General features: G+C 29.8%; 1 protein-coding gene across 1 annotated transcript; it reads right to left on the bottom strand.

Moving 5' to 3' along the window:
• Positions 1-1073: 1073 nt before the first annotated feature.
• LOC126687376 (sulfate transporter 3.1-like) lies at positions 1074-6743 on the bottom strand. Its single transcript, XM_050381928.2, has 12 exons — positions 6288-6743; positions 5996-6203; positions 5737-5908; positions 4868-4933; positions 3739-3852; positions 3138-3254; positions 2722-2848; positions 2350-2636; positions 2040-2230; positions 1664-1749; positions 1412-1488; positions 1074-1328 (listed from the first exon to the last, which is right to left on the bottom strand). Exons 1-12 carry the CDS (start codon positions 6622-6624, stop codon positions 1137-1139), a joined length of 1974 nt encoding a protein of 657 aa, XP_050237885.1. The 5' UTR covers positions 6625-6743; the 3' UTR covers positions 1074-1136.
• Between the last annotated feature and the right edge of the window lie 5018 nt (positions 6744-11761).

The following is an 11761-nucleotide window of genomic DNA, read 5'->3' on the forward strand; positions in this document are numbered from 1 at the left end:
TGTTCTTCACGAATAACAAACCCAGATGTGTCTGTTCTTCGTGAAGAATAGAGGTCGGAGAAAAGTTTTCAACAGTAGAGACGGCGATGGGTGGCGGTTAGGAGTTGAATGGTTTGATTGGATTTGATTAACTTTTAATTTTTTAATGAATTTTATGATATTTTGAATTTTTATGATGTGGCGCCGTTAAATTTTTTATTTTTTTTCTACATAACGACTCATTATCTTTGACAGAGTTAGCAAATATTTGGACAAAAAGAGTTAAGTGAGAGACGCTATATAATTTAGGGGGTTTACTGTAAAGAAGGTCTGAAATCAAGGTACATGGTTTATTATTAGCCATAATCGTTGACTGAAGAGATTTTCAAACAAAAGCTACTTGAAAAACGGTGTCGTTTAATTCTATTCAACATAAATTACTCCTGTTTTCCTTTTCATTAAAACTAATTCTAATCATAGTTGTTTGTTGCTTATATTTTTATGGCTAAATTCATAGTTAGGTCTTTAAATTGTACATATTCTGATTATTTCATCTCTGAACTAAATTGTCTCCTTTTGATCCTAAAAATTATAAAAATATGTGTCTTTAAGTCTTTCCGTTAAGATGTGCCATGCGATTCACGCTCCAAATATCCCGAGTTACTTGTTAAAAGAATGCTACATAACTGACAGTTATTGATGGACTTAGAAACACATTTTTTCTGAGAGATCAGAAAGAGAAAATTTAGTTTAGGAATTAGTTAATAAAAAAACATATAATTTAAGAACCTAAAATTAAATCTTTTTATACTAATGAGTGATAGCTAAAATGATATTAAGATCGTGTGTTCTATTTCTCTGACAAACTCTAAAAATTCTCCCTTTCAAAAGATTAGAAAACAAAAAAAATATTACTCAGAATTTCATTTATAATATTGTACAACTTATATATAATTGGAAGTTAAAAAAGACCTCCAACTTTTAATCTAAAATCATCAATAAATCAACTCGATTCTTCATGATTTTGTGTTGAATTAAATTGATGATTGCACAACTCTAATAGATTCCTAATTCATAAATAAGACAGAAAAACAGAACTCTAAAAAATGATGACACAGTTTCTGGTCATCATTGTTGGTTCTAATATATTATATAAATTAGACATTATTACATGGTTGAGATTGATCTTGCTTCAAAGGGTTAATTGGCTTGCAAGTATGAAGCATGTAGTTGCATGCTCCTACTGCTTCTCCTACTGTCAAAAATATCCATTCTTGCCCTATTTTTTCTAACAACTTTGCCTTATTTAGCTTCTTCATCACTTCCGATCCCGGGTTCGCCATTGCAAGCTATAAACAACATTTAAACAGCACATTAAACCAAATTTAATCTTAATTAAACTGTAATAAAATGTAGATATGTTTATATATACCTTGATCTCTCTTCTATCGGCAGTTTTCTTGACTTCCTCGAGCATACTTAATCCACTTGTGTCTATGTTGCCAACAGCTGCATTGTATAAGAATAAAATTAATATTGTTTAAATGGTTTTGACTCGGGTTTAATTTTATCTTAAATTTTAATTTATTTGTAAATGTACTTATAAAGCTTTAAAACAGAGGTTTGAAATGAATTTTTGATAAGTAATAATCGGAAAAGAATTTTGAAACCGCGATCGACCTACCTCCCATGTCGAGTATTACATACTGCAGGCTAATATCTCCTGATGATTTTAATTTGTCTTCCTCCTCATTGATCCATCTCGAGATCCTGGTATAAAATTTTCACATTATTAGCATGAGCTTTGAGTTTTTTTAAAAGTTTAGCGCAAAAGCCAAAATTCTGACAATTATATCACGAAAATAAAAGCTGGACGGCTTGATTCGTCAATTTGACGAGTTAGAACAATTAAATCCAAAACACAATTCAATCAAACATGTGTGTTGGATATATCAATTTATAAAATTAGCAGACAAAGCTATTAATTTTTTAAAAATATATATCTATCAGAAAGGCCAAAATTATGGATAAATAAAATTATTTTGCAAGTGAATATATACCTCTCTCTGAGGTAGCTTGAATTGGCAAAATAAATAGGAGCATCAATCTCAAGCACTAAAACTCCAGGAACAGTACTTGCATTTGGATATTGATCAACATTTCTGTAAATCATTGAATTTGGAATATTTCCAAGAACAACAGTTCTTGGTCTTGCTATAAACAGAAGCACCCTCAGCACAGAAATTGCCACCTACATTTGCACAAAAATTGATTAATATATCATTTTTCGATCCTCCACTGTACGAAAATAGAAATGCTGAGACAGAATTGCTAAAATGTTACCAAAATGAGAAGAAAGAAGTAACGTACCGCTATGACCAAGCCCATCTCGACACTGCCAAAAACGACACCAACATAGGCGCTGATGCAGACGACGAAATCAAACTTGTCGACATGCCACAGATGCATTGCTGCTTCGTAGTCGATGAGGCCGAGCATAGCAGAGATGATAATAGACGACAGTACAACTAATGGAGTATAGTGGAACAATGGTGTCAGCAACAGTAGTGTCACCATTACTGCCATTGACATAATTATGTTCGATACTGCTGTTTTGCATCCGGCGTTGAAATTCACAGCCGATCTCGAAAATGGCCCTGGAATTTCATTCCATTCAAGAATTTAACTCGTTAGTAATGGAAAATCTTATGCAAAAAAAGTTGCTGAATCGTGAAATGGTACCTGTGGTAAGGTAGCAAGAAGTACAAGAGCCTACAATGTTCATGGTTCCAATAGCAATCATTTCTTTGTTACCATCTATATGGTAATTCTTGAACATCGCAAAACTTCTTCCAACAGCTATTCCTTCCTGTAATTTGGTTAACCAAACATATTTCAATCATCATCGAAAATTTAGTCGATAAAATTAAATTTATTAAAAAAGACGGGGATTAATATTTTTACAGTTACTGAATTATACAATTCTTACAAAACGATCACTAACGTTCCATTTGTTATATTTTAATTAGTGAATAGTGATCGAAGAACCGGGCCGGACTGTAGTTGTTCGGTCCAATTATTTAATGAAAAGTGTATAGTTCGATAACTATAAAAATATTTATCCGAAAAAGATGCCGCTGACATTGTTATATACTTACAGCAAGAGCAATGACGCCAGTGATGATACCAGTTTTGATAGCAGTGGTAAGATAAGGAGACACAAAAACCAGATCACCAAATGACAGTGGATTTAACCCTTTCTTCAGATTTCCAATCTGTGTCCAAATTTACCATGTCAGAAGGTAAAATCAAACAGTAAAAATCAGGATTTAAATCAACTTTTGAAGCCCATGCAGTGATTTGCTATAAAATGGGTGCAGGCTCCACTAAGATTGTAAAGGACTATTATTTGTGAGGACCCACTGAAGGAAATGGCATTGAACAATTATTTAAGATCGGGCCAGACACATAAAAACAGATAGTACCTCCCCGAGACCTAAACCACAAGTAGTATGGATTTGTGGTGGTCCTATTACTTAGTAGGGGTGAGCATCAAGTCGGTTTCATTTAAAAACCTACCAATTTAATTAAATTTATTTATGTTTTAACCGAAATTAAATTATTTGAATCAAATACATCCTAATTAATTAATTGGACTGTATTATGCAATATTTTATTTTATTTGTGTTTAATATTCTTACGACTAAAAATTAAACAAAAAATTGTTTATTGAATATAATAAAAATTTGAAAAGCTCACCACTTGAACTCCATGTTTCTCAGCATGGGTCAGATAAACAAGAACACTACCCAAAATAACTGACGTCAAAGGGGCCATTGCTGATATCCAAAAGAATTTTGGTCGTCTCTTGCTCTGCATTTTTGTCAATTATAAAACGGTCAATTTTATATACCTCCAACCTTTTAATTATTGCTTTCTTGACCCTAAATTATTTCTTTTTGATGACGCAAGTCAATAAGGTGGACTTGTGTCAAAAACTTATCATTCTTTTGAACCACCCAAGAAAAAAATATGATATTTTAGTCCTTCATCAAGTGAAACAACTAATACTATGAAAAATAGTCAAATTTATGACAAATTTGTGATGCTCTTTTTAGTATAACGGTCAAAAGTTCATCATAACTTAACTGTTTTTTTATAGTGTTATAAGAGCCTGATTATTGAGTAACACAATCATTTCAATAAGTATAAATTTGTTGGAGCAGGTTATAATATGAGCAAGGGTTCAACTCGAAATTTAAATTTATAATTTAAAAATAAAATAATTTTTTTTCAACCATTTGATCAATTAAAAATAATATTGTCTATTTTAAATTATTTAAAAATAAAATTGTACTATATAAATAAATTAAGAAATAAAAAATGACTCATTTTTATCTTAATTAATTTTTTTTTAATTGTTTTAAAAATAAAGAGTATAAATTAATTGATCAAAATGATTTAAAGTTAGTAATTTGATATGAAGTCGTAAATTTATGGACCAAAATGATCCTTTTCTCCTTATAATATAATATGTGGACTTCCAATCTATGAGAATCAGAATCTGAGAAAAGTGAGCAAGTTTTCAACAACCCATTTTCTGAATTATTTCTTAATTGAAAATGCAAATCAAAGGATAACCAATTGGTATTAATTTAATCTTACATAAACATGCAAATAATTATAGTTGAAATAAAACTACAAAGACACACCTTGCTTTAAAATACTTTATAATATATTTCTTTTCGCTTAACTGGCTTTCAAATTTATGTTCAAATTCGACACCTCCCTTTAGAGAAAAATTATACTTGTTTTTAGAATATACTTTTTAGGGTTAACATGCAATTACATAATTCTAATTAGTTTTAATTAACTAGGTTAAACTTACGAAGTATCTAGTGGTAAGAAGAAAGAAAAGGAAGCAAATTCCAAGAACAGCACTCTCCCATCTCCACTGTAAAAATTAAAAACAAAAAGTTAGCGTTAGAAAACACAATTCCGCAAAATAATGAAAAAACAGAAGATGTGTAATACGAAGAAGTTGGCTACTTGATACTGTAACGGTGATCGGTCGGTGAGCAGACTGTACATATGTACAATACCTACTTGTTTCGAATAACAACAATTTTGACATCACATGATTCTTGTGAAATGTGTTTTTTATGTTTTTTTCTATATCCACTTCAAATCAATTAAAACGCTTATATATTCATCATCACATATTTTAGATTAAAATCACAAGGACTACGACTTGCGGTGAATTTATGATGATTAATTATTCAAAATCATATGATCCACCATGTTATCCGTTAACACAATATATTATATATACATATATAATACTAGCAATGATAATAATCTAATTAAGTGGTACTGATTTTATACTCAACCGCTTTGATTAAAACCAAACCGAATTATCTTAACCGAACGAACTGAATTATTTTGTCTTTTTAACTGAATCAACCAAAGTAACCAAAATTTTGAAAGTACAAAACTGAGCTGATCAAATTAATAGTTTAAGTTGGTTAACTAGGTTAAACTAATAAAACTTAAAAGTATAAAAAAATATTATGAAAATAGATAAAAATTATTCTGTTAATTAGATTAGCTGAATTTTTGAATCTTTTAACCGTAACGTAGCCAAAAAAATCGTTCACTAGACCAAACTAACGAATAACCAAAACCGAATTAACCAAAATAGATCAGTTAATGATAATGAACTTAGTTAAGTGGTGATTAAGTCTTGATTTAGAGGACCTGATGAGTTTGGGTGAAGACAGAACGCATGACAGAGACAAGATCCGTAGCATGGGTGAAATGATCCAGACCCAGTATCCCTTTCAGTTGTTGCAGACAAACCACTGTTGCTGCTCCTGCCATAAATCCTACTATCGTTGCATGTGACAAAAAATCCACGATAAATCCAAGCCTGTACATATATAATTTAATCAGCTCTCTCCTTCATTAATTATTGTATTTGTTCATTATAACAAATCTTGATTTGTTAACCAATTACCTTAATAATCCAAGAGAAGCTTGAAAAACTCCGGCAAAGAATGTCGCTGTAAATGCAAGATGAAGATAAAGTTTCGGGTTCTCAGCAGCATTAACTTCATTTCCTAACATGGACGCCGTTAACAGAGACGCAACCGCCACCGTCCCGACTGCCAAATCTCTCGAACTCCCCATCATTGCATACACCAGCGGCGGAACAAAGCTCGAGTCTGCAATTATTATTCAAAATCAAGAAAATTTTAAAAAATAAGCTAAAAGAAAACAGCTCTCATGGTGGCTCAGCTATATCTTACAGAGTCCAAGAATTGGCGGCAAGTTAGCTAGTTTAGCGTAACTGATCCCCTGAGGAATAGCAAGACTAGCGATGGTGATGCCGGCGATAAGATCAGCTTTCAAGAACTCGAAAGTGTATCGAGGGGCCCATTCAAGAATCGGCAAGAAATACTGTAACCCTAATAGGATTCTCTTAGATGCGGGCTGGTTCTTGAACTGTCTGAGTGGGTCATCGGGGAAGAAAGTTTCTTTCAGATTATATTTCAGCGACTTAACAAACGGCTGTGGCGGTGGAATCGCTACTCTGTGTGCACACTCCACGTTACCTGACGGGTAAACATAGTCTCCGTTAACCATTTTTTCACGACGGTTTTACTTCGGTGTTAAAAATGTATCTGATCCTGTGGTGGCTGAGAGGAGGAGGATGCGGTGGTAGTGGTGGTGGTGGTGGTGGAGGTGGTGCAGTGATGAGAGTGAAGAGAAGGGTGATGGTCTTTATAGGGAAAGGGTGGAGTAATGTTTTCAGTTTGAGTGCGTGGGGGGACCCATTGATTGATGTTCGAGAGAGGGCACGTCTGCTTGCTTTGCTGCTTTCATTTTCAGTTTGACAAATAACCAGTTCGCCCCCTCAACTTGGCATTGAAGATCAAAAACGTCAAACTTAATGTTTTTTTAATAACAAATTCAATTGTTGGATTGGATCATTTAAATCCTTAATATGTTGAGAATGTATTTAAAATGAATCGGAATTACAAAGATTATCTATTTGTTTTTTCTTTATTCAATATTCATCATCGCTTAATTAATTGATTCATAATTAGAGAAGAAAAGCCAATAAACACCGAGCGAAGCAAGGGTTATACATGCTTCAAGCCATTATTATAATACAATATTTTCACATTTTGGTCTTTCATTGATTTTGTAAGCCTAAAAAAATTGAATAAAAACTTTTGATATTTTTAGTCAAATACTAACATAATGTGTAGGAGTCATGATTTTAGTGATAATATTATATGAGAGTTATCATACATAATTTGAACAAATGATTGTTCACCTATTGAAATACTTGAGCAATTAAATTATATAGTATATGATAAATAATTCAAGAATATTAAATTTAGGATTTGTTTTTCGAAATCGTTAAGTTTAATATTTTTATCCTTAGTGTCAAGTTGAGGGGGCAAAGTAATCTTTTATTCATTTATATTTCTGATTACTTGTTATGAGCTGCCCTGTCCTGTCTGCCCACCTCGTGCTCTTTTGTTTTGATTCTGAATCAAATTTATCATTTTTCACCCTTAATGAGGCAGGATCCCAGAAGCAACTACAGGTATAAACTCGGATTAGGCATCAAGTGACCGATAATAAAATTAATTAATTAAATAAATATCGCTATATTCTTTTTTTAAAATCTCTTAACTTTTTAATTATTAGGTGCAGAAATCATTTACGTATACATCCACTATAAATTCCTAATATAAATGTTCAAATAATGCCAATGTACACATGGTGAACTTAGCATTGCAATCTAACCGAGTTGAGTTCGAATTATACCGAATTTGAGTCTAAGTCCGAATGTGTTATAAAAGCTTCAGCTGGAGCTCAAATGGATTTATATTTTTAAATCTGAGCTCACGGACGATATTAAACTTTTTGAATTTAGACGACATTTGACCTATTCAATCTTAAATTTGAACTCAACCCAAATTGAATAAGCAAATAATATGTAATTAAAATTTATCATATTTGATTTTTTACTATTATTGTAAAATATAAACTCAATTAATATACACATAAATTTAAACATTTAACATCCAATACAACGAATTTTAATTATTGTTTTATATATAAAAGACTCGTTAGCTCTTGTGTCTGACAAATCTCTTTAAGTGATACTCGAATTCGATTTGCAATAAATTCAAGATGCTCGATATCAAACTCGACATAATTTTTTTGAGTTGATTTAATTTATTTTTTCCGATTAGAACTCGCATAAGTATCTGATTTACACCCTCTAGGTGAATTCAATGTATATGCACATTTGGCACTCACATGTCGGCTTGCCTACTGCCACAATGACCTGACACACTTTCTGACGTGTAAGATGTTCAGTGGGTTGTTGCTAAACAGTAGTTCTTTAATTGATTTATGGTGACCAATGAATTAAATTAGATTTAAACTAACAATCATACATATCAAACCATATGCTAAAAATATTAATTTAATTTTGTTGTTTTTAGGAAGGTGTATGCCTAACTGCATTGATATTTTCAGGTAGAAGGTCAGTTATGATTGAGAAATTAAAGAGTTCCACATCAAAGTTTTTTGGTCTAAAATTAAAGTGTGAATTGGATATTTTTTTTACTTATCCAAGATCTTTATTTGTCTCTTCTCCTAATATAATGTTGGTCGATTGGACCGGCAACTTCACCTCACAATTTGTTTTTAATGAATATTCACCTCACAAATTAAATCAAACCCTAATTCAAATTCAAGATGTATTATTGATTTATGAAGCAAAACTAAAGATTACAATTGACTTCAATTGTTGTCACAAATTGGGATATGTTTGATAGAGCATATGCGGCATGCTAAAGGCTTTTTGTTTTGTTTTCTTGGAATAAAATGAGAATAAATTGTTAAAATACTGGATTTTATTGAGCTAGCAATAAACTTGCAGCATAATTTGCGTGATCAAGTATCCATCCTGAAAAGGTCCAAAAAGAAAATAAAAATAAAAGATTGGTTTCTTTCGTAAAAATAATAATTTTTTTTAGTACATGTTATAACTTTTAATAATTATTTTATTTTTTTATCAGAAAATAATGAAACATATTAAACTAAATTAAAGTGCACCGTCAATCAATTGTTATACAATATCTAAAAATAAAGCAAACCTAATAATTTGAATAGATAGTTTCATATCGATTGCAAGTCTATCGATAAATCCTTTAAAATAGAAGAATTAATTATAAAACAAATCATAAATTTTAGGATGTTTTGCAATTACAATACAAAAATTCAAATCTGGTCAAATTGGTCAAATTTTTTTTTTTGATAAATCGAATGGAAGGCTATTTTTCTTTAGAAGACGTTGATGTAGCTGTCGAAACAATGCACATTTTATTTTTACATTATTATTTTTTCAATAAAAAATAGCTCGGCGTTTATTTAAAAACTGTTGTGACTGATTTTATCAAATTCAAAATTGGTGTTATAATTGCAAACACGCTAAATTGTATGGTTTAATTAGTATTTAACTCAAAATATAAAAAGAATTAATTGTCTTGATTCCATAACAAATATAGTCTAATGATGTCAAAAAGCCAAATTCAACTTTTGAAAATATATTCAAACCATTTAAAAGTTGTAAATTTATCTAAATTTGACAAATTCTTTGTAAATTTATTCATTTTACCAAAATTTATTTAATTATTGCCTATAATAGCCATTATGTATGAAAAGTTTTTCAAAATTAAAAAGAAAAAAAAATAATTGAGATGTCACATGATTCGAATAAGTTAATTTAAAAAATAGCAAATCGATTTTTAAAAAATTGGATAGTTTTTCAATGAATTAGACAAATTAAGATAGATTTACAACATTTGAAGATTTGGATATATTTTTTAAAAGTCAAAAAGATTTGGTCTTTTAATATCATCGGACCTTTTATTACTATTTTTATAATGATTGATTTTCTATTATTTTTATTTTTATAATGATTAATTTTTGTCTATTAATAAATATAATATTTTTTATTATTTGAAAACGAGGATTTTTAATGCTTGTAAGAGAAATAAATTTTAGAACCTTTACACAATATTGTCTAGCACGCATGTCATTTATGATATAGATTATTGGTTAATATTTTATAGTGATAGTTATCTTTTTTTTTATCACTTGAATATTTCTTTTTAAAAATATCACTTGAAAGTTGATAAATAGTGAGAAGATAAAATTTAAATATATGTATATAGTATTTATATAAGAACTCAAAATTTCATGTGTTCTTATATCATAAGAAATGTATAAATTAAAAAAAAAAATAGAACAGGTAGATGTTTCGTAGAAGGAATTCAAATACATTTTTGTTTTGATTATCTAAAATTATAGAATCAACAAATGGGAGGCAAATTGGAAAAATAATAGTGTATAAGATAGATAAGCTTTTCAAGTTGTTGACCCAAATGATGCAATTTAAAGAATTATGGGTCAAAATTGAAAGGCATAAAAGTTTTTTTCTTTTTAACGGACGCCATATAGTGAGCAGGCTGACTTGTAATTTATAAATCTATAAATAAACAGTATTTTGCATGTTTTCTGTAATGAAACGTAAGGTCTTAGATTAGGGCAAAATAGGGCACTTGTCAACATCCTGATAATGATTGATGATCTATTATCTCTTCTCTCCTGTCTTAATTTTTTTTTACTTAAATTAATCGAGGGAAAATGATTGTTTTTAAAGCTACAAACAATAATTTGTCCATATTTTCAGTTTAGCTACTCATTAGGAATGTGCATCTTGTTGGTTTAATAATAAAAGATTAAAATCAATCGATCAATTTAAAAAAAGAATAAAATTTAATTAAAAAAATAAACTGCTACTTTATTCTTATCCCGCATAGATTATTGAATTATAAAAAAACATATAATATGATACAGTAAAAAAAATATAGTCTAATAGAAAATAATAATGTCTAACACCCGAATATTTGGCGATTCCATATGTATCGAAATCGATGATTGCTTATCATTTTGATGAATTCTGTGCAGTTTCAACAATAAAAAATCTATATTATTTTGTCGGTTTTTTTGTTTGGTTTTATTAAAATATAAATTTTTCTAAAACTTAAAGATATAAAAGATAAATCTAAGCTAAAGTTTATACATGATATATTTTAACTATTTAAATACATAAAATGTTAATTTTAAAACGTATATTGTTTTTAAAAAGAAATTAAACTCTGATCTAACATTATAATCAAACCAATTTAAATTTAAATTTAAATTTTTATAATAAATAAACCGAACTAACTATTTTTAATTTCATTTGATTTGATTTCTCGGTCGGTTCGATTCGATACACACTCCTACTTTCTGTTTTCATTTTCATTCAGGTTTATTTAAATTCCCAAGTCTAGCCCTCTAAACAATCGTGGCTAGATAGTTTGGCCCCTCAGCCTTCTAAAAGTGTGGCTAGACAAAGCATGGATCCGTGATCAGGATTAATTTGTGTTCATCTAGAGAAAGTGATTAATTAAACTTACCTTCTTCCTAATATAATATGAAACCATATTGTACATAAATTTGCTTAATCCATGCAAAGCTTCCGCACATTATTGTCTCATCTTTATTAATTACAATAATAGTACGAATCTATCCAATAACAATAATGTTTAAGCATTATAAAAAAAATATGTAAACTTATGTATATAGCAAGAGAATTTTTGGGAAGAATACCGAAACTTAGACTTGTATTATAGTCCGAATATGC

This window comes from Mercurialis annua, linkage group LG6 (assembly GCF_937616625.2).
Source record: "Mercurialis annua linkage group LG6, ddMerAnnu1.2, whole genome shotgun sequence".
In the NCBI taxonomy this organism is placed as follows: domain Eukaryota; kingdom Viridiplantae; phylum Streptophyta; class Magnoliopsida; order Malpighiales; family Euphorbiaceae; genus Mercurialis; species Mercurialis annua.

Coding starts and splice junctions, on each gene's coding strand:
- LOC126687376 (XM_050381928.2), bottom strand. CDS start 6,624: ATGGTTAACGGAGACTATGTTTACCCGTCAGGTAACGTGGAGTGTGCA. Junction 5,909..5,995: donor GCTTCTCTTGGATTATTAAG/GTAATTGGTTAA, acceptor ATATATGTACAG/GCTTGGATTTATCGTGGATT. Junction 1,489..1,663: donor TGTAATACTCGACATGGGAG/GTAGGTCGATCG, acceptor TATACAATGCAG/CTGTTGGCAACATAGACACA.